We start from the raw sequence: 21,254 nt of genomic DNA on the forward strand, positions 1-21,254 counted from the left end.
CCGTTTTTGATAAGTGATAGGTGATAGGTGGTCCTATTTCGAAGACTTCGTCGAAACCAAAGCGGGACAGTCACCAAACGATTCCTTTCAGCGCAGTTGAAAAGCCTTGTAATGAGCAGTGTTTGGGCATGTCCGTGTGTGTGTATGTGCTTGGTTAGTGATGTTGCAAATGAATGCGTAAGCCGCAATCGAAATCAGACTGCCAGCAGGCTGTTAAGATTACAATGGTGCGCAAAAGCGATGAGCGATTCGTTCGTGCTCTGCGTGTGAAGGAAAGTTTGTTGCGCTGCCAGTGAGTGAGAGCCGGTCAGTGGCCGGTGGGAAAGGTTTTTTGAAGGAAGGAGGCCAAATACAGGAACAAAAAAAAACTACTCCAACTCTCAAACCGGGAAGATGCACACGGTGGAACGTGCGGAGGTTGGGCATTTCACAGGGATAGCGCGTCGGGATGAACGGGCAAGTAGAGGGTCGGAAGGGAGAAATAATAAAATAAACAACGGAATCAGCAACGGAATCGGAGAACCGAGGCGAGGAAACCGAGAACGAACCCCTCGCCGTGATAAGGAGTGGTGGGTCGCTCGCTCGCCTGCTCGCTCGCTTCCTCTCGTTCGCTCGATCGTTGCGTCAGACCCATTCCCAGAAGTGGTCCAGGGATGAAGTATCATTTGAAGAGGGGTAAGGTTTTATTTTATTTATCTTTCCCTCCTTTCTGTCCCCGTCCTCGTCCGGTGCGCACCATCATCCCAGGTGGTGGTGTGGTTTTGTGCGGAGGAATCGACGGCAATGACGATGGCAATGGGCAGTTGTGTGGCATCGGTAAGGACGATCGTTCGGTTTGCCCGGTTCCATACCAATTTGCACTGAGTACTGGAAGTGGAAGAGCAAGAAGAAGAAGAAGAAGAAGAAGAAGAAGAAGAAGAAGAAGAAGAAGAAGAAGAAGAAGAAGAATAAGAAGAGGAAAAGGTAAAATTTAATGTAATCCAACATTCAACGGAGCGTTTGGAGAGCTACCACCACCACCACTACACAGGGACACCCAGGTTAATGGGGGAAAGAAGCCAGGGATGGGCAACATGGCACCAAGGGGGGAAAGAGAGTGAGCGTGAGATTGGAGAATGTCCAGCACAAACAAGCCAGGAAAATATGGAAGGAATTGAGGGGGCAATGGAGGGTTGTGATCTCACACCGGGGTGGTGATTGCGGTGTGTTTGGAGTAAATAAAAAATTTCTACTCCAATCAAAACCATAAAATGACAATTTATGTGCGAAGAAGACGCTCTCCAGTTTTGCGTACCGCAACCGATCGGCCCCGAAGGAGTGCGCGCATGGTTGTCCTCCAAAAAGGAAACGGAATGGAAACGGACGAACGGTACAGCAAACGATGGGCGAGCAGGGAAAGATGGTGCAAGAGGGAGAGGATGTAAGCGAGGCGCCAGCGACTTTATATTCAGGCCAGATGTAAAAGTGTGAGTATATTTGTCTCCGTGTGTGTGTCGGTGTATGTGTGGTTCAAATTATGGAAAGAAGTGGACGATAAGAAGCGCAGGACACACGGACCGATCCAAGCAGTGATTGCTTACCGACGGGTTGACGATTACCACCAACGGAGGACATTACGGTAATGAGTCGGCAGTAAAGGTGGTCTTATGGATATTTGATGCGGTGTCTCGCGGTGACATTCACTCTCCTCCCGAGTGCTAAATGGCCAAGTGTTCCCGTGTACGGGTCGGGGTAAAATCGGACAAATCGGGAAAGCAATTCCCGAGCTACAAGTGTTTCGCTTTAGCTGATGGGAACAGTAAATTGGTGTCCAATTTCCACTATTCAGCGCGCTGCGATTGTTGGTCTAGCATGTTTCATTACAAAGGACAACACAGTGTGCGTTTGAAAGTTTTGTTGGGGTGTTTTATCTATTCATTTAAAATCATTTTTAAAATACGCTCCACAAACGCAACAGAATATTCTGTAAATACATATTTGCCATTATGTAGAAACAAAATTAAATTGCTTGTTTTATCGTTAGATTGCGTAAAAGAAGCATAAAGTGAACAATTTGAGGAAAATCATAACATATTCCCCTATCACATCTCTCCGAACGTTCATCTTGAATCATGTTCGAATTCATGCTCGAATTCATCTTCGTACGCTTGCTTGAATGTTCATCTCATATCTTGAATTTTCTTTCAAATTGTCAATCCCGGAAACAGGCGTTCTGTCATCTGTCGTTGGACGACTGACGTTTACCGCTTGCTCTGTGCTTCCTCTTTTCGTTTGTGACTGAATCGACGAGAACATCCAAAATGGTACGTGACGGCTAAATTTTGCGATATTTTTGCCCCTTTGCGCGTTATTGAAGGTACAATTGCTATGCAATGGCCAAGCCAACCATTCCGCAAGTGCCCGAAATGAAGGCGTTCGGTGAAATGGACGTTCGAGCGATGAATTAGAAACGATGTTTACTGGCACCGATTTGTGTGTGTGCGGGATTCTAAGGTTATGTTGTGCGCCTATACTAATCGGTTTGTGGTCCACCGTGCCTCTCTCCTCTGTTCTCTGCAGGTAAACGTACCGAAGCAGCGCCGTACGTACTGCAAAAAGTGCAAGGTTCACCGCGTGCACAAGGTGACGCAGTACAAGAAGTCCAAGGAACGACAGGCTGCCCAGGGTCGTCGTCGTTACGATCGTAAACAGAAGGGTTTCGGTGGTCAAACCAAGCCCATCTTCAGGAAGAAGGTAAGCAGACCGGCGAACCGTGGTGGGGTTGTTCCGCGCCGAGCCAACTTCACTCTCACACACTCACACTCACCGTTACGTGCTTTTCCTCTTCCAAACCCCACCAGGCCAAGACCACCAAGAAAATCGTGCTGCGTATGGAATGTGTCGAGTGCAAGTACCGCAAACAGACCCCACTGAAGCGCTGCAAACACTTCGAGCTCGGCGGTGACAAGAAGCGCAAGGGACAGATGATCCAGTTCTAAGCTGTTATCTATCGCCTCCGGAACGTGCGTTGGCGCATTCGGATGTACGAACGCATCTTTCTGAAAAAAAGCATCGGGAATAAAAGATCAGCCCCTGTCCCCGGCGTCCGCGACGAGCAAGGGATGATGTGAGGAAGAACAACTCAAACGCCTGTACTGTAGTGATGTGTGCGCTATTTATTTAAGATATATCACCGGTTGGCTGTGCTTTGCTCGTCGGAACTACCGCTGCTGGTGGTGCCGTTGTTGGTGGCCTCGTTTTCTAGCAGCGATTGCCGTATCAGCTCCGCCATCAGGTTGCATCGCATCGGTTTGTCATTCTGGCAGCAGAACTCCTTGCCCGCCGAGAGGTTACTGTTCACCCAGCGGGGCGCACAGTTTTGGTAGAACAGGTAGGCTCGCTCCCGGAAGCAGTCCCGATCAATGGTGGCGCAGATGACGTTCTGCGAGTTGTGCAGATGCTTCACGATCGAGTCCAAACATTTGTTCGCACACTGCTTGTTGCCCGCTGCGGTGCAGGGGAAGTGCTGCATCAGCTCCAGCTGTATTCCAGGATTTCCTTTCGGCTGTTCCGTGCGATTGAAACGGTTAAACTGGCCGGTGAGGAAGATGGCACAAGTGCACGGCACATTGGTGGCTGCATTGCGCTGCACGTCAGCTAGTCGAAATCGGGAGTACTTTCCACCCGTGGCCGCTCGTATCAGGACGAGGATGGTAAGCAGTCGGAGCAGGGTACAACGATTCCTTGGTGTATCCATTTCGGGCGGTAATCTATGAGTAACTGAACGTGGCTAACTACACGTGAGCTAATACGGGGGTTTTTTACATCAACGTTTAGAGGAAAAGGTGCGACGTCGTCTGCAGACGAGAGGAAAGGAGCTTACTTGGTCAACATACTTTATTGTTGTTTGTTTGATTAAACTACCTAAAATAGTCCACTTCAAGCCAGTATACAGTGCTAGCTGTACATCTGGCCGTTACATCATTCCTGCAATATGTTTCCTTGGCAGATGCGTCATTCAGCACAAAAGTAGCATTCACATTGTTATTTTACGCTAACTGTGTTTTCATTTCCGCACCGCAAACAGTTTCGCAATGCCCTCGAAAACAACGCGATCGCTTTGTTTGCTTTCGTACGAAACAGTTACGATTTTCCGCATTTCCTCCACCGTGACACTGAACTGCACCTCCTTGTCTAGCTGGCACCGGTTCGGGAAGCGAAAGTTCTGCGTCGTCACCACGAAACCGGGAAAGTTGGAACCAATGATGCCCGCAATGACGCCGTTCAGGAAGGCTCCATTCACGAACAGCTGCTCTTTGCGCTCACCGTCGTTCGTCGTCGACACGTGGATTGGATTGCTGTCACCGGTTAGAGCGACAAACTGTTTAACATCGGTCTCGCGGAATGTTCTCGTCAAACGGAACACCGTCCCTACCGTAGGTTGCACTCGGGCGCTTGTGGCGCTCATCCATCGCACTAGCTTTGGCCCGTGCATAGTGCTACTGAAGATCGGCCACAAGTACGGTAGCAATATTGGCAATTCGTGGATTTCCTGACTGCTTAAAACGTTCTAACAAACGCACCAACCTTTTGTCCTTCTTCAACTGGTCAGTGCTGGAGTCATTAAGCAGGAAAGAATAGCACGTTAGCGCGTTGCAAGCAATCTCACAGTCGGTTTGATATTTCTCCAGCAGCGCTCTAAGCTGATCGTATCCGTTGCTTCGCTCGATAAATTCTGCAATCGCTGGATCGAGGCAAATGTTTGCCAGCCCAACGATTGCATGCAAAAGAAGCAGCCGGTCCACTACGCTTCCCGTCGACTGCTGAACGATATCGTAAAACAGCTCGTGTGCTTTTGCTTCGCGCAGAAACGTCCAATTGATCGGATCGTACGCAAAGTTTGCTAAATTGGCAGTCACTTGCTGTTGCGCTTCTGAAATAGTGGAGAAAAAAAAACATAATTTTAGGAAACGATAAGAGATTGTGAGATGCTGTAGGGGTTTTACCTAAGTTGGACGTTTCGTAATACTCATCCACCAGCAGGCACAGGTACGCTCTTCGATTTATTCCTCCCGCAGGAGTTTTGCGCTTCAAACGTTCCTGTGTGCTGAACATTTCGAAAGGGAAGGTATAATGATTTAACGAAAACCTTTAAAATGCTGCTGATATCCGAGCAAAATCGTACCGGCAATTATTTTATTTTGTTCGGCGGCCTGCAATGTTTACAAAACAATCCATGTTGACAGCAAGGGCAGATAAACTTTGCTACACTCGTGCGCAAAACTTGCGCAGTTCGATTATTGGAAGCGGAATTTAATGTGGAAAACAGATAGGAAGTAAAATGGTATGAAATAACTCCGAAAAAGACAGGTTAAAAATTACTTATCTAACCAGTATATTCTAAAATGAATCTTTCTTCAAATACAGATCCATAAAATGGTATGAACCAATTGTCTTCCACGCGATCGATTTTTGTACATTATTCGCCTTCTCCGTTGACATTTGCCGTCGGTTTGACACGACCCGTCAGCGTAATCAAAATAATAAAGTTGGCAATTTCTGCGAAATTGACTCTATTTTCGTGATTCTGTCGCATCGAAATTCAAGTTTAACTACATTTCTTGCGTTATCTTTACACGTTTACTTAACTATTATGTATCTTAAAAGTAGACAAGCTTGAACTAGACGTTTGTTCACCTACTAAATAGTGCCTAAATACCGAAACCATGAACACTAGTCAAAGCTCGGACCAGGTGATAATTCTACGATTCATGATATTATTTGCTCAGCTGCTGATGTCATGCAATAATAGAACGCTTGATGACCCGCTTTTTCCCCGTAGGATTCTGGACGGAAGCCCAGCCCGTTCGATAACCTAAGCCGAGACGATCTGGTGAAAAAGTGCAAAGGGCTGCTGGGAATAGCACAAAAAGCGAAGCAAGCTAAAGATGGTAACATAGAACCCGCTTCGTAACCTTGCGGTTTGATTACTTTTAACGCAATTATCTTGCTTTCAGAGTGTCAAGAGGAGAACCGCCGCCTTAAAGAACAGCTTGGTCATTTCGAAACACAGAAAAATGCCGATAAGGAGTGCATCAAGGCCATGCAAGAGGTGGCCGACTCGTACATGGACCAAAAGCTGCAAGCAACGATGAAAGTGGACGAGCTAGAGAAGCAAATGACGAAACTGAAAGCCCAGCTAGCAGATGAAGTATCCGCGCACGAACAGCAAACCAAAACGATGCGCCTAGAGATGGATCAGTTAAAGGAAAAGCTTGCCCTGCTGGAACGGGACGCTACAACCTGCTCAGCGGAACAGTTTGCCGAGCTGCGGGAGGAAAATTCTAATCTCGAAAAGGAACGAATAGCACTCGAGCAGGAACTGATCAAGCTCAAGGGCAGCCAAACTGTGCTGGGCGATTCAGCCCCCACACCGCGGGAAGAGAAGTTGATCCGCAAGCTAAAGCTGTACAAAGCAAAGGTGCAGGAAATTAACGCAAAGCTGCTACTGCTAAAGTCCGACCGAAAGATTCTACTGAAAACGGTCAAAGAGTACTCTGACCAGGTACCGAAGTGGCAGAAAGATTTGGTAAACGCATCAAACGTTTTGTTTGAGAAAATACGCCTGCTCGAGCTGGAAAAGAGCAATCTGGAAGAAAAGGTTGGACAGCACGAGGAGCTACAGAAGGGGTTGCGCGAGAAGAACGAAGCTCTGGAACGTAAAGTGTCGGAACTAATGCGTGAAATCGAAACTGGTTCGCTAGCTTCACGGGATCAAACTGACGACGGAAACACTGACGGAGAAAGTAACGAAACGCAGGTTGCAGAATTGCGAGCGGAAATAGAACGTTTGAACTCCTCGCTTGCTTCGATGGAAGCGGATAAACAGTCGGAACTGGCAGCGCAAGAAGCCAAATTACAAACCGATTCCGAAGAGAAGGAGAATCTGCGCAAGGACCTTGAAGTATGTAACCAGACTATTGTTGAGTTGAAAGCAAAGATTCAAGCGCAGGAAGAAGTGCTAACGGAAAGCATGGAATCGCAAAGAAGCCTCAGCACACAGGTGGATCAGTACAAACAACAAACCAGTGCATTTGAGCAGCAAGAAAAGCAACTACAAGAAGAACTTCAAAAGCAAACACAACAGTTAGAGCACCACGGTAAGGTACAGCAGACTTTGGAAGAACATGTTGCGAGCCTAACCAGTAAGTTGAGCGAAATGGAAAAGGAAAACCATCGCCTGCAAGAAGCATTAGAATCGATGTCGACTGAAGGTGATGAAAAATCGGTCGCACTACAGAAGCAGCTAAACGAAACTTCACAAACGCTGGCTGATATGGAGCGAGAAAAGGAAGGATTGGCGAAGCAAATCGTCTCGCTGGAAGGTGAACTACAGGCACAAGCCTCAAAGATGGCAGAGGAAAACCAGCAGGTAATGCAGAAGCTGATAGTGGAAAATCAAAACCTAGAAGCACAACTGGCACAGCTGGCCGAAAAGCTAAAGGGCAGCATTGGCAAGTTCAAACAAAGCCAGGAACGCTGCAAGCGCCTTGAGCAGGAAACCGAATCCAGAAAGCTCGAACTGGAGGAACTTTTGTCGGAAAAGACCCGCCTGCTAGATGAGGTGAAACAAGCTCGCACCGACAACGATAAGAAGTGTCAACAGTTGTCGGTAGATTTGCAGACCAAGAGTGACAAAATAGTGGAACTGGAGCAAGAAACGGAACGTTTTGCAAAAGAGCTGGCAGAATTAAAGACTAAACTCCAGCATAACGATAATAAGTTGGTAGATGAAAGGCAGTCCCAGGTGCAAAAGCTGCAAGAACAAATCACCACCCTGTCGGAAAGTTGCGACCGGCTGAAGACGGAGAACGGCGAATTGCTGTCCGAGTTGAAGGAGATCAACGAAATGCTGAAAGACCGTGGAGAGGTTATAAATTTGCAGCTTTCCAAAATAGCCGAACTTCAAGACAAGCTGTCCCGTGCCGAAACGGTCGATATGCAACCTTTGAAGCAACAGATTGAACAGCTGCAAAGCACGGTCGCGGAAAAGGAGGCGGAATTGGAGCGACAGCGCGATGAGCTAACGACCGCCATCAATCGCTCCAACGTTAGCTTCGATGCGCAAAGTGACGTCATGTCGACGTCAACGATTTCGCGCGTCGAAGACGTGGCACGGTTGCGGGAGATCGACGAAAGCTTCGAGGAGAAGTACATTAAGCTCCGGTCGCTGGCGGTGAAGCTTAAAAAGAAGGTAGCCGAACAGACGGTGCTGTTGCAAAAGTATGAAAAGGAGGCGTCAGCTGCTCCGAATAGTGCCACCACCACTTCGTCATCGGATTCCTCGGTACATGCAATGAATAAAAATGTGCAAACACTGCAATCGGAAAATGATCGTTTGCAAGATCAGCTCGACGGTATGGCACAGGAGATGGCAAAACTGCGCGCGGAACTGGAGCAAAAATCGATCGAACTGACCACGCTGGAGCAGGTGCAGAAAGACGTGGAGGGAACGAGCAAAGACCGAAGCGCTCTGGAAACCGCTGTCCGCGAGTATCAAACACAGATCCAAAACCTAAAGCGCGAAAAGGAAGCATTCCAGCTGGCGAAGAAGGAAATCGACGCCGAAAATCAACGATTGAAGTCCTCGCTGAAAGCAAAGGAAAAGGAAATTGCCGAAGGGGCGGAACAGCAGAAGGAGCTACGCTCGGAGCTGGAACGGTCCAAGCTGGCAGTGAAGAAGGCGAACGTGTTGACGCTTGAAATGGAAGCGTACGAGCGCTCGTTGGCCGAGCTAAACACGAAGCTGGAGGCGAAGAAAACGTTGGTGAAAGAGCTGGAAGGCACGATCGATGTGCAGGAACGTACGATGAAGAGCCTGAAGCAGCAGATGACCATACTGGAGGAAGGCTTGGAAGCGCAGCAAAAGCATTCCCGCGAGCTCAAGCAAGAGGTGGACGCCCAGCAGGGCAAACTGCGTCAAAGCGAACATCAGCGCATAGAGCTCAGTGATCAGCTGGAGGAGCTGCGCGACGAGCACGAACGGTTGAAGCAGAAGGTTGAAAATAATCGCGTCGAGCTGGAACAGATAGCGGCAGACAAGGAAAAGACCTGTGGTTCGCTGGAAGTGGAAAAGAATTCACTGCTCAAGCGCAACGTCGCCCTGGAAGGTGAGCTAAGCGAAATAAGAAAAGACCTGGCCGGCAAGCAGCAAGAGCTGGATGATGTGCGGACTGAATTTGCGAGCTACAAAATACGCGCCCAATCCGTACTGCGCCAGAACCAGAACAAGGACAGCAGCCGCGAGAAGGAGCTAGAAGAGGAAGTGAGCCAACTGCAGCGTTCGCTGGATTCGGCCGAGGGCAAGCAACAAGCGCTGGCTAAGCAAGTAAGCGACCTGTCGCGCAGCAATGACGATTTGAAAAATGAACGAGACCGCACGCAGGCTCGGTGCAAGGAGTTGTTAGCTTTGCTTGAAGAGAACCGGCTGCACATTGACTCGCTGATGGAAGAATCACGCAAACAAAGCTCGGACCACCAGGAAGCCCTCAAAACGCAGCGCATTCAGAATGAAACGCTGGTCCAGTGCTACAAGAAGCAGCTCGAGGAGCAGCAGGAAAGCCATTCCCGGGAATTGCAGCAGCTGCAGCAAACCTTGCGCAGCCGGCCCGAGGCTACGCTGGACAGTCTATCATCGGTCGCCGGGCGTAGCACGCTGCTGAACAACAATAATCTGCAAAGCCCACTGCTGGGGCCGGGGGGAAGTGGTGCAAATCGTGCCACCTTCACCGATGAACAGCGCATCAATCTGCTGCTAATGGAACGGGAAGATGGCGAAGGCTCGGAAAGCACCGGCTTGGGTGCGGCTGGCGGAACGGTTGGCACATTGCGCCGCAAGCTTTCTACCTCGTCCCGTCTCGGTCGTAGCGGTCGTGACGTGATTCCGCTGGATGAGCTGCTAAACACTTCATTCGACGATTCGGCATCGGTTGCTATGACGGATGACGAGCATGAGCTGCAGCAGCACCAGGGCCTCCTGTTCGGTAGGGATTCGTCGCCCACGGTCGAACTGCAGCACACGAAGGAGCAACTAAGCAAGCAGGAAAGCAGGGTACGCCATTTGACCGCGGTGCTGGCGGAAGCGGAACAGGATCTCGCCAAGCTAACACAGCTGAACGAGCTGCTGAAGGAGGAGGTCCGGCGGCAGCAGCGCTCGATCGAGCGGGAGGCGCATGTACACAATTCGGAGTATTTGAAAAATGTGATATTCAAGGTAGGTGTTGGTGGAACCGTGTGTGTGGTACATAGCAAGATTGCATACTAATTCCATCCATTTGTTCGTGACAGTTTGTAACATTAAGCAATGGAGACGAACGGTCTAGGCTGGTGCCGGTTCTAAACACGATACTTAAGCTTAGCCCCGAGGAGACACAAAAATTGCAGAACGTTGCCAAAGGTACGTTTACCCGCCGTAGCTATGGATTGATTGTAATGACGCTTTTTTTCGATTCTCTTCCTCGTAGGTTCTGATCCTAGTGCCCGTGGATGGACGGGTTTGTTGTGGAGTTAAAAGTGCATCGAATATTATGCCCCCATCTGGTTCCATTCCTGGTTTTATAGTAGAAGAGTGTTAAACCTTTATCCCGTACTTGTTAGATAGTTCCTACGGCAGTTTGTACCCCTATCCCCCCCACTGCCAAATCGATTGAAGCATTTTGCCTTTCGATTGACCCGTCCGAATTTGGTAAGGTTTAAAGGGTGGAAAGAAACTGATTGCAATTTTATTCCTATATTCTCACTCTTTATCGGCAATTGCACTGAACTATAGAGAGCGTTTAGGAATGAGCGGTTATAATATGTTATTAATATGGTTTTAATTAATTATTGCAACTTACTACCTATGAACTACATTTCTCTGCATGCCGTAATATACCCAGAGTATCCCGATTCGATTCCAATTTCTATAAATGCATTGTGTCCTTGGTAAAATTATGAGTTAACGTTTATTGTACTGTACGATTTGGTTGTTAGCTCTTTATTATAGCTAGCTTTTGGACTCCGTTTGAAATAAGGACAGATTAGGTAGAACATTTCTTGAAGGTGCAATAAAAACTATACAAAACAGACATTTAAAACAAAAAGGTACAGACGACATCTCACCACTCGTACTTCATGCGTACGATCGGGCGCGTGTTCATCACGGACTCGCAAAAATAACCGGCTCTCTCCGACCCCGGAGAGGCTCTTTAAATGAAGCAATGAAAGAAACGTGCAAAACGGGTCTCGTGCACTGAGAAATCTCAGCAAATTGGCATGTGCGAAAATGGTATTCATCCATTTCCTTTTTCGTTGCGGGAGCGGGGTACACGCGCGGGTTCATGTGGTAGTTCGCTACTCCTCATGCGCAATTTTATCGCCTCGCGTGTTCACTGTGTGTGTGGCCCGTGCTCCGGTTGGCCTGCGGGGAACGGAACTGCGAGGGATGCGGGCAAGGCCGGTGGGCAAGATATATTCATAGCACTTTATCTGTCTGGGCGCTGGGTTTGTGTTATGCTGTCTTATGCTGTCTCGTTCCGTTGCGTGCGACTATATGGCGTAAAGAGCGTAACCAAGCATAAACGCCCAGAACTGAAAGACGTGTAAATGAACACCAATGATTGATTTGATCTAGCGAGATCGTGTTTATACTTTACAGGAACAGGAAAGTGAAGTGTTTTCGGTGCATTAGAACTTTTTCAATGGGAAAATTTGAGAAAAAAAATTAATGAAGATCGTCAACCAGCGCCACTGTTTAATAGTTCCTGATAAAAGTAAGTGAACATTGTTTTATCCATTACTCATTATATATCCACAAATAACATTAATGCTTAATAACAACTGAAATTTTAAACATTTTGCAGTTTTTATAAAACCCGCATGAACCAATTCCATGCTATCGAAATTCTTGAAATGAAGCTGCAATCGTCCTAAGAAATGTGTGCAAAATTCCAAAACATATGTTGAGTGGACGTTTAAACTGACAACGGCCATCCTTCGCCCTGATGTGCGGTTTCGGGGCGAAGATGAATTCGCGGATGAACACCCGTTGCTTGTTCTTCCCCCCTCGGTGGAGAGCGGTGGTTCATTCGTCACGTTGGTCGCGCATGTTCTGAACGCCGTGTGAAAATTCGGCCTTTCACTCCTTTGTGCTCGTGGTAAGTGGAACGTTTTTCTGTGTGCTCCTGCAGATTTGTGAAAGGTTTGTGAAAATTTCTGGAAAATCATCGGCCAACCGGGAAACCCACCGAACGGCTACTAAGCACTGTGCTAAACCGTGAGAAAACGTTGTGCCGGCGGTGGATTTAACGCTATCGAATGGCAGAAATTTGGTGCAAACTGTGGCGTTGCGGAAGGTGTTGCAATACCTGCCGGTTTCTGCATGTGCCGGAACCTGGTGTGACCAGTCCTGGCACGGTGCCCACACTTGCAGCCGGCGGCAGCTGTATAAAGTGTTGCTGGATTTTCCAAACAAACAAACAAAAAAAACCCACACCATCCCTACATTTAGCGGACAGCATATTTTAATTTGTGTCTCCGTGTGTGTGTGTGTTTTTTAATTCGAGGAAAATCCTTTTTTCTGCTGATATATTGCTCTAGTGCCCATGTGTGCACACTCCCACCAACACCCCTCCCCCGGTACCATTTGCGGCTGCGGCATGGATGGGATGGAAAAGGCATGGCATGCTATCTGGATGAAAACTATTTCACCATCGCAAATGACGTTCTTTGCTTTTCTGCAACGTGCAGTTGCCCCGCACAGGGTGGGTGCTGGTGTTGTTTGATCGAGAAACCATCTAGACGGCAGTTGAAATCCATTTCAAGTCGCTGCTATCGCGCCGGGGCAACGTGAAATGTTAGAAAAGGATAGCTCTAGCCGTTGGGGGAAAAACGGCCCCCAGACACACACGCCTGCCAGCAGGTATGTGCGAGCGGGAACGCACTAGCTAACCTTGCAATTTGCTCAGCGAAGAGGAAACTTGTGAAAACCTCGGCTGGAGCCCAGCAGAGCTCAGTTCGTCGCCACGATTGAAAGCGAACGTGCGCTGGTGCAGTTTCGTCCTTTCTCATTCCGGAACAGTTTGCAGCCCTGAAAGAGGCAGGATTTGTGTTTCTGTGCGTGTAAGTGTGTCGTCTTTGATCTTACCGGTTGTGCATTTGGGAAGAATTGCCCTTTGTAAGTAGTAGTCTCGAAGGTTTTTTTCCCCCTTATTGAACATATTTGCATATTGAGGTGCAGTCTTAGCCGAAACTAGCCGGTCCACCCGGCCCACATGGTTTGTGCGGTCTTGGTCGATGTGGGCCGTGTTCTGCGGCCCGTAAATCTTAGGTTAGGTTTTCGCGAAACGTTCCACCTCGTGGCTGATGAGTGGAAAATGTGCTTTTCTATATTTATACACGCCGACATGTCACGCCAGCGGGAGACAATGTCTCTCGGTACGCGGAATTGCAAAAGACGGCACTGGGAGGCGTGTGCGAAATGAAGAGGAGGGGGAGTGGAGTGAGTGGTGGTACAAGGGGCGGTTGGTTGCGGCAAGAGCACAGGTTGACGGATGAAGATTTTTGCTTCTGTCTTTCGTCAAATTGTGCGAGCACACTGTGAAAAGCAAGATGTCTGCCGGGATTGGGATAGAAGAGAGCATCACAGATCACAGCACCGTTTGCCGGGTATCGTGTATCGCGAAACTCGTCGTTGGATTCATTGTCGTTATTAAGTTAGAACGTTATTTCTTGGAAAACTTTTCGATTCCAATAATTAATAACACTAATATGTATTTCTTGAATAAGAAAGTTCCTTTAATATTCTATTGAAATCTTTTTTTTTATCCCGTATGAGTAACGCATAAAACATGGCTGACTTGGATACCACGGCGAGCTTCGTTGACAACCATGCTCAATTTTATAACACACCAATGTACGTAGCGGCAAAAATCAATATCCAACGGGTAGTAAAATCACATTGAACTCTCTTCAACTCTGGGAGGCTCTCTGTGAAAATTAAATGCCGGTGCCGATTGGCTACATTAAATGTGTTCATATTTTACGCGCAGTTTTACTGCATTAGTACGAAACACTTTGCTGTTGCTGAATGTTTCATGTTTCATAAAATATTTAGTTTTTTTTTGAAGATCCAACAATTGTTGGAGCATTGTGGGCATGGCACCCGACAAAAGATGGCCGGACTCTCAGTTTTATCGCCTTAATCTCACTAATTACGTATTGGACATAATGAAGATTATTTGTTTATTTTTCCACAGTTTTGGAAAAAAGGCACTTTCCCCACAGGAAGCATTCTATTTTACTTCAGAGTATATTGAATTAGTTGTACTTACTGTTTGTTCAGAACCAAAGAAAACCTTTTTCTCCCCCACACGTCATCATCACCATCATCATCAGGTCCATGCGCATGAGCGTCATCCAGAGTGCGCTTCTTGTAGAGTTCTCTTTCACCACGACCTCCGCCAACTCTTTCCTCGCTGGTGGGGTCAGGAGAAAGGCCACATTCTTATACAATCTCGATACGAAAAGCGACTACGTCGGTCGAATCGAACTTATTTGTCAGTTAAAAATACAACTGATATGAACATTTCCAATCACACACGTGTCAATTGTCCAGCACCGGGCGTCTCCATCGTGTGTGGGAGGAAGCTTATCGGCGGTGGTGACCATTAGCGAGCATGCACATCATGGAAAATGTTGTATATCGATTTTTATTGCTTTGCTGATAGACACATCGGGCGAGAGAGGGAGAAAATGAAAGGGAGAGCGAGAGAGAGAATGCAAGAGTGGGAGAGTGTAAGACTATCTTTGAGCATATCCTTGATGTGTTCTGCGAGTAAGGATATGGGAACTATATGTTTTGGTTTACATCACTTTTGATAATTGTACAATAATGTATAACGTTTCACTTTTCTTAGCTGTGTAGTAATTTATTTTTAATATAAAAATATTGCTGGCATTAATATAATATGAATATTTCTTTAGTAACGAAATGATAAATTGTTTAGATTATTCAAATTCATTTTGTCCATATAAGGCTATAGCATTTTTAGATAGTTTTTTTAATCATTAGTTTATTTATTAGCGAAATCTATAACATGCGTTAGTACGCTTGCCCTCCTGCAAGTGATTTACACGTTTTTTTTTATTCAGGAGTAACTGTCCAAAAAGGCCGTATTGCTTAAAGTGACATGTTATTTTTGTTAAAATACAAAATAAAAAACAACAAAAATATTGTATAGTTTGATGGGAAAGAGAGGCTAAGAAAACAAAATTATGTATAATTACACTACCCAGAGTATTTGCTGGAATTCATCAAAACATGTTTTCGGCTTGCTTGCTTACGCTACAGCAAGGATTAAGAAAACCAGTATCACATAGAATTGAACCGGTCGCAACTGGTAACGCGTCAGGGTTGGGCCATCATCACTGTAAGGTTAATAATCTCTCGAATTTGGCACTGAAAATCGCTAAATGTATGGTAAACAAATCGTTGTAAAACGTAGTCTAGAAGAGGTTTGAAAAATCCCCCGATAAGCGACTTACATGTGACGCTAAATGCTTTACTCATTTCATGATGAAAGGCATTATGTCAGGTTGTTTTGAAACAAAACGTACAATCATTCTGCCTAAGATCCTGGAATGACTCGTTGTTTTTTTATTTATTTTTTTATTTTTGACTATGCATAAGAGCAACAGCAAAGATTGATTTCTCGATAAGCAAATAATTCAAATTTAGCGAAACGGTAGATTTCTCAGCAAAAAATGGGTTTCAAATATTTCAAATAACGATCTTATAAAATCAATAATCCTCCTAGTATGCTTCAATAAACATTTACGAAAAAACAACTCAATTCCTATACACTAGAAAGCTAACTAAACCGTTTAAAATCGTTCAAATTGACCTCGATTGAACGCACACACTGTAGGGAGTGAGTGTCAGAGTAACGCAACCTCGTGACAATCATTCCGTATTTTCAAAGGCATCTTTTTTTAAACTCTCACTCCCGGCCGCTGCTCAGACTGTACGCATACGTTCGCGTTGCGATAGCGCGAAGCAGCGTTGAACCCGACAGAAATGCGCTTTTTCGGGCCGGACCCATATCAAGCGCCAGTCTGCGATGATCGCGATCAGTCTAGAATTGTTCATTCTGTGCGAAGGAGCGCGCACCACCTCGCAGACTCGTTGGCATTTGGAAGTGGCCTGTTTGCTGGAAGCCTTCCGGGTGTTTGCCATCACGTTCAGAAGAAATCGAAACTGTCCAAGTGCGCAGCGCTGTGGGTGGGGTTGTGAGTGTTAGAGAGGGTAGTATTGGGCCAGATCAAGATGAAGATCTTTCACGTGATTCTAATGTCCTACGTCTGCTGGATACTGATGGTCCAGTCGAAGCAGATAACGGCCCGGTTTAAGCACATCAAATGCGAGGAGGAAGAAAAGGTCCGACCATATGGATAGCTATGAGTGAACTTGTAAACAATTTGTGGAACAATTCTGTAACATTTCTAAAATCTTTATATGAGAAAGTTTGGTCAACATAAATAGTAATATGGCGGTGTTCTTTCTTACATTTCAATTGTAGATTTTCGGCAAATCGTACGAGTGAGCGAGCGTTTGGTGTCCCCCCCTTTAACCCGGCATCAGCAAGACACAAAGCAAAAGAAAACGGATATTGCTAAAGGAATAGGAAGCGTCTAGAGTGAGAGAGAGAGCGAGCGAGTTTTAGTTGGATTTTGTTTTGAGCCAGCAGTAGCAGACCCCGTAAACGGCCGCAGAATGGGAAAGGAGAAGACTCATATTAACATCGTCGTCATCGGTCACGTCGACTCCGGCAAGTCGACCACCACCGGCCATCTGATCTACAAGTGCGGCGGTATCGACAAGCGTACGATCGAGAAGTTCGAGAAGGAGGCGCAGGAAATGGGCAAGGGCTCGTTCAAGTACGCCTGGGTGCTGGACAAGCTGAAGGCGGAGCGTGAGCGTGGTATCACCATCGATATCGCGCTGTGGAAGTTCGAAACGTCCAAGTACTACGTGACGATCATCGACGCCCCTGGCCATCGCGATTTCATCAAGAACATGATCACCGGCACGTCCCAGGCGGACTGTGCCGTGCTGATCGTTGCCGCCGGTACCGGCGAGTTCGAGGCCGGCATCTCCAAGAACGGCCAGACCCGCGAGCACGCCCTGCTGGCCTTCACGCTCGGCGTCAAGCAGCTGATCGTCGGCGTGAACAAGATGGACTCGACCGATCCGCCGTACCATGAGGCGCGCTACGAGGAAATCAAGAAGGAGGTGTCGTCGTACATCAAGAAGATCGGCTACAACCCGGCCTCGGTGGCGTTCGTGCCGATCTCGGGCTGGCACGGCGACAACATGCTCGAACCGTCGGACAAGATGCCGTGGTTCAAGGGATGGGCCGTGGAGCGCAAGGAGGGCAAGGCTGAGGGCAAGACGCTCATCGAAGCCCTGGACAACATTCTGCCGCCGTCGCGCCCGACCGACAAGGCGCTGCGTCTGCCGCTGCAGGACGTCTACAAAATCGGCGGTATCGGTACGGTACCGGTCGGTCGTGTTGAAACCGGCGTTCTCAAGCCAGGTAAGTGTGGCCCCCTCCCCCACCGTTGGTTTGATGTCAAAATGTTTAAAACACTGTTTAATGTTTCACCTCTTTCCCGCAGGTATGGTGGTTGTGTTCGCTCCGGTCAACATCACCACTGAGGTAAAGTCCGTGGAGATGCACCACGAGGCTCTGGCCGAGGCTCTGCCCGGTGACAACGTTGGCTTTAACGTGAAGAACGTGTCGGTGAAGGAGCTGCGCCGTGGCTACGTTGCCGGTGACTCCAAGGCTAGCCCACCGAAGGGTGCCTCCGACTTCACCGCTCAGGTAAGGAAGAAGTTGCACAAATACCATAGAGAGATATTTTTTTGTTCGATATTTTTCAACGGTCCATTAACTGCTCGTATGCGCAAAACAGCGCGCAAGTGAAATGCGCAAACGTCAGCAGCCAAAATGGGGATGTCTAATTTTGGATGTAATTTTACACTGCGTCGTAGAAAACGTAAAAAGTAAAAAAATAAATACCAGCCATTGTTAGTATCCGACAAAGTCCATTGACGTCGTGGACAAAAATATCGGCTTGCAGGTGGCACGCCTGTACGAACAATAATGAGTACAGCGTGGTGTAGCAGCTAGAAACGTGGTTTTGTAAAGGCTGCCACGATTTACTTCCTGCTTCAAGCAACCCGGAGATAGAGAGCACATTATTTCGTAATATCCCTATCACTGTGTGGTGGCCCAATATCAAAATTGTTGATAATGTGGTCGGTGCAGTTCACGGTTTTTGGAGTTGTTTGTCTTCTTTTTTGGCACAACTGGGGGTCCCGTTGATTGCCGATTAGAGTAATCTGCAAGAAAACCAGTGTCGAACTAATCTTGGAAACAGTCCAAACTCTCGTACTGGTACCATCGTTTAACACTTACGTCACGTTTCGTGGCTTTGGCTGATAAGTTAACCGTCTGGATGGCTGACCTTTCGGTTAATCATTTGCACACTGGAGCTTGCAGCGCTCTTCATTCCTAAGGTCCGTAGCACACATCGCAAAATCCTGGTGTGGCTCCGTGGCAGGCCACCATTAATCAGCCATGTAATCATCTTTCATGTCCAAAATACAAGTTCCACGTGTTGTTAACGAAGTCTCCCTCCGTCTGCCTTCCCTTTGCAGGTCATTGTGCTGAATCATCCGGGCCAGATCTGCAACGGCTACACGCCGGTGCTCGATTGCCACACCGCTCACATTGCGTGCAAGTTTGCGGAAATCAAGGAGAAGTGCGATCGCCGTTCCGGCAAGGTGACCGAGGAGAACCCGAAGTCGATCAAGTCCGGTGACGCTGCGATCGTCAACCTGGTGCCAAGCAAGCCGCTGTGCGTCGAAAGCTTCCAGGAGTTCCCGCCGCTCGGCCGCTTCGCCGTGCGCGACATGCGTCAGACGGTGGCCGTCGGCGTCATCAAGTCGGTCAACTTTAAGGAGGCTTCCGGTGGTAAAGTAACGAAGGCCGCCGAAAAGGCCCAGAAGAAGAAATAACTAGAGACACAGCAACACCCGTCACTAGTAGTAGAAGCAGAGGAATATGAGTATGAGCTAGCAGTACTAACAACAACAGCAGCAGTCGCAGCAGCAGAAGCAACAACAGCGATAAGAAAGGATATCCAATTCTCTACGTTATTATTAGAAGATAATAATTATGATGATTACGAAGATGATGCTGATCGCGCACGGGACGACGAGTCGGTGGTAATGGCGTGGCTGAAGAAAAATCATTCACTATTATTATTATTAAATAATAATCTAAGAATTAATATTAATGATAAATTACCACTTAACCATGCTACTACTGATAACACTTATAATTGTAATAATTTAAAACGCCACTCATCGTCGTCGTCAACCAGGGGAAGTGGTGCGGCACGCCCCGCCCCGCCCTATCCGGCTGCCGTCGGCGATGTCGACCGGGCGGACCGGGCGGCCACGGGCACCACCGGCTGCACCTTCTCCCTCAAACCATCGCCCTCACTGTCACTGTTTTCATCGGTAACTAATTTATTTTACCACCATCGCAAAGCATTTCGGAGGAAAAGTGGTGGCATCGATGGCCGGCGCGCGATCGCCGTAGCGTCGCCGCACGGTCAGCAATACCGCCAGCTGCTGGTCGACACCATCGCGACCGCCCTCGTCCTTGTGCACAGCATCGTCTTCGTCGTCGTTGCGCCTGCAGTTAGCAGCATGATCGCCACCGCTACCGTAGTGTTAGTACAGCTTCGAACCAATTCATTGGCTTCGCTACGATCATGATGATACTCTCCGGAGAGACTAGGGCCAGAGGATATATGCGCGCGACTACCATCAGAATACTAGAAACACAGGAAGGAATGTGAAGGCCGGCAAGCAAGCGGCGGTTTAGCGATTCTATTACCAGCAAGCTGTGAATCAAGCATACCTGAACATACTAATTGCACCAGGCAAACAGACACAACAACAACAGCCCAAAAAGACAAAGAATTATGTAAAAGATTTTTAAAAGCCAACCGCCGCCGCCGTCGCCATCGCTGCCGCTGCCGCTGCTCCTTGTAGGACCGGAATCCAGGCTTTTGATTTGTGCAAGCGCAACATTACTAGCTAAATATGGGCTTCGTTGGTCGCGGGACAACATCGCAGTGGTTGGTGGTGATGGTGGTGGTGCTATAACAAGCCAAAAAAAGACGCACTCAACACAAAACCATGAGAGCAGCAAATTCGTCGCAAAAATTCGAGCGAAAAAGAAACAAGAAAAGACCATTTACGATCCTAAAACTGTGTTTTTTTTTCTTTTGTTCTGTTTTGTTCTCTTGTGTTGTGTTTCATATGGACCCCACGTCACGTATGGTCCTTCCTCGTTCACTGTTTCTGTTCACTTTCGGTTTGTGTTTACTTTTCATTTCGTTTCTCTCTACCATTTCGCCGATGTTATACCTCTTTGCATTTGAGTTTCTTTTTTTTTCACTTCCTCCCCCCGACAATGAGTAATGGGATGTCCTCTTCGCGCGGGAGCTCAAAATCATCACCCGCCTGCCTGCCTGGCTGCCTGCTGCTACATAACTAGCTAGCTTACGCCCCCGTTGTTGCACGGTTCCGGCTCTGACAGAACGCGCCGCACATCCGCGCATGTACTGTCTTGAGCCGCGTCCCGGGGGCACGGACGATGGGGGTCGTTCCGGCCACTGGACCGCTTACCATTCCGACCGTGGACAACGGAGGCGAAACGTAAGCGGCGCTCCCCTTATAAGTGTGTAAGCGCGATTGGAACGAAACCAATTCAAAAAATCGTAACACATTTAAACGTATATGTGAAACTTCAATGTACTCACACTTGAAAAGCCAGGACAGCACATAGGATGGAAAAGCAAAGCCCAGGACCCTAAGAAGCTATCAATAAAAATCCAAAAAGGCTTAAAAGAAATTTGCTATCGCTCGTACGCGTGTTTCCTTCGCTCCGCCAATTATGGTCCGTCTTATGCTTGCAAATAGAAGAAGAGAGAGGAAAAAAATGAAAGAAAGGCCACACTTAGCACCTCGGCAGAGATAAGGGACAAGATTGTTTGGGTCTTTGATTTAAACGCTTGATGGAGGAGGGGGGGGGGGGCGGGCACAGGATGGTTTTAATCACTGATTACGAAGAGGGGTGGGGTGAATCTCGGTAGAA

The 21,254-nt window shown here is 47.6% G+C and overlaps 5 protein-coding genes across 9 annotated transcripts; 3 read left to right on the forward strand and 2 right to left on the reverse strand.

Annotated features, from left to right (window-relative positions):
- The first annotated feature begins 2,181 nt into the window (after window positions 1–2,181).
- On the forward strand, window positions 2,182–3,126 carry LOC4577344 (large ribosomal subunit protein eL42). The gene is made up of 3 exons (XM_001230916.3): window positions 2,182–2,303; window positions 2,560–2,733; window positions 2,841–3,126. Exons 1-3 carry the CDS (start codon window positions 2,301–2,303, stop codon window positions 2,976–2,978), a joined length of 315 nt encoding a protein of 104 aa, XP_001230917.2. The 5' UTR covers window positions 2,182–2,300; the 3' UTR covers window positions 2,979–3,126.
- Window positions 3,127–3,134: 8 nt separating this feature from the next.
- LOC11175551 (follicle cell protein 3C-1) lies at window positions 3,135–3,741 on the reverse strand. Its single transcript, XM_003436465.2, has one exon. It carries the CDS (start codon window positions 3,734–3,736, stop codon window positions 3,170–3,172), a length of 567 nt encoding a protein of 188 aa, XP_003436513.2. The 5' UTR covers window positions 3,737–3,741; the 3' UTR covers window positions 3,135–3,169.
- Window positions 3,742–3,858: 117 nt separating this feature from the next.
- Window positions 3,859–5,158, reverse strand: LOC1274196 (uncharacterized). The gene is given in 3 exon segments (XM_003436466.2): window positions 3,859–4,477; window positions 4,479–4,912; window positions 4,986–5,158. Coding segments are annotated over 3 exon segments (975 nt in total). The 5' UTR covers window positions 5,095–5,158; the 3' UTR covers window positions 3,859–4,045.
- Window positions 5,159–5,512: 354 nt separating this feature from the next.
- Window positions 5,513–11,120, forward strand: LOC3290860 (GRIP and coiled-coil domain-containing protein 2). 2 transcript variants are annotated; one of them, XM_562377.5, is made up of 5 exons: window positions 5,513–5,732; window positions 5,822–5,930; window positions 5,997–10,252; window positions 10,327–10,435; window positions 10,503–11,120. In XM_562377.5, the coding sequence occupies exons 1-5, from the start codon at window positions 5,706–5,708 to the stop codon at window positions 10,547–10,549; spliced, it is 4,548 nt and encodes a 1,515-aa protein (XP_562377.5). In that variant the 5' UTR covers window positions 5,513–5,705; the 3' UTR covers window positions 10,550–11,120. The 2 variants fall into 2 exon arrangements, with proteins under 2 accessions (XP_562377.5, XP_061505053.1); XM_061649069.1 differs by lacking the exon at window positions 5,513–5,732 and having other exon boundaries at window positions 5,856–5,930; window positions 5,999–10,252.
- A 907-nt stretch (window positions 11,121–12,027) lies between these two features.
- LOC1274198 (elongation factor 1-alpha 1) lies at window positions 12,028–20,365 on the forward strand. Of its 4 annotated transcripts, none has more exons than XM_562379.4 (4): window positions 12,028–12,173; window positions 16,596–17,612; window positions 17,695–17,900; window positions 18,740–20,365. In XM_562379.4, exons 2-4 carry the CDS (start codon window positions 16,790–16,792, stop codon window positions 19,097–19,099), a joined length of 1,389 nt encoding a protein of 462 aa, XP_562379.1. In that variant the 5' UTR covers window positions 12,028–12,173; window positions 16,596–16,789; the 3' UTR covers window positions 19,100–20,365. The 4 variants fall into 4 exon arrangements, with proteins under 4 accessions (XP_562379.1, XP_003436516.1, XP_003436515.1 ...); XM_003436468.2 differs by having other exon boundaries at window positions 12,121–12,217; XM_003436467.2 differs by lacking the exon at window positions 12,028–12,173 and adding an exon at window positions 13,007–13,137.
- Window positions 20,366–21,254: the final 889 nt, after the last annotated feature.

The sequence above is a fragment of the Anopheles gambiae genome, chromosome 2 (assembly GCF_943734735.2).
Source record: "Anopheles gambiae chromosome 2, idAnoGambNW_F1_1, whole genome shotgun sequence".
Taxonomy (NCBI): Eukaryota; Metazoa; Arthropoda; class Insecta; order Diptera; family Culicidae; genus Anopheles; species Anopheles gambiae.

Coding starts and splice junctions, on each gene's coding strand:
- LOC11175551 (XM_003436465.2), bottom strand. CDS start 3,736: ATGGATACACCAAGGAATCGTTGTACCCTGCTCCGACTGCTTACCATC.
- LOC1274198 (XM_562379.4), top strand. CDS start 16,790: ATGGGAAAGGAGAAGACTCATATTAACATCGTCGTCATCGGTCACGTC. Junction 17,613..17,694: donor AACCGGCGTTCTCAAGCCAG/GTAAGTGTGGCC, acceptor TCTTTCCCGCAG/GTATGGTGGTTGTGTTCGCT. Junction 17,901..18,739: donor CCTCCGACTTCACCGCTCAG/GTAAGGAAGAAG, acceptor TTCCCTTTGCAG/GTCATTGTGCTGAATCATCC.
- LOC4577344 (XM_001230916.3), top strand. Junction 2,734..2,840: donor AGCCCATCTTCAGGAAGAAG/GTAAGCAGACCG, acceptor AAACCCCACCAG/GCCAAGACCACCAAGAAAAT.
- LOC3290860 (XM_562377.5), top strand. CDS start 5,706: ATGAACACTAGTCAAAGCTCGGACCAG. Junction 5,931..5,996: donor AGCGAAGCAAGCTAAAGATG/GTAACATAGAAC, acceptor TCTTGCTTTCAG/AGTGTCAAGAGGAGAACCGC. Junction 10,436..10,502: donor ATTGCAGAACGTTGCCAAAG/GTACGTTTACCC, acceptor TCTTCCTCGTAG/GTTCTGATCCTAGTGCCCGT.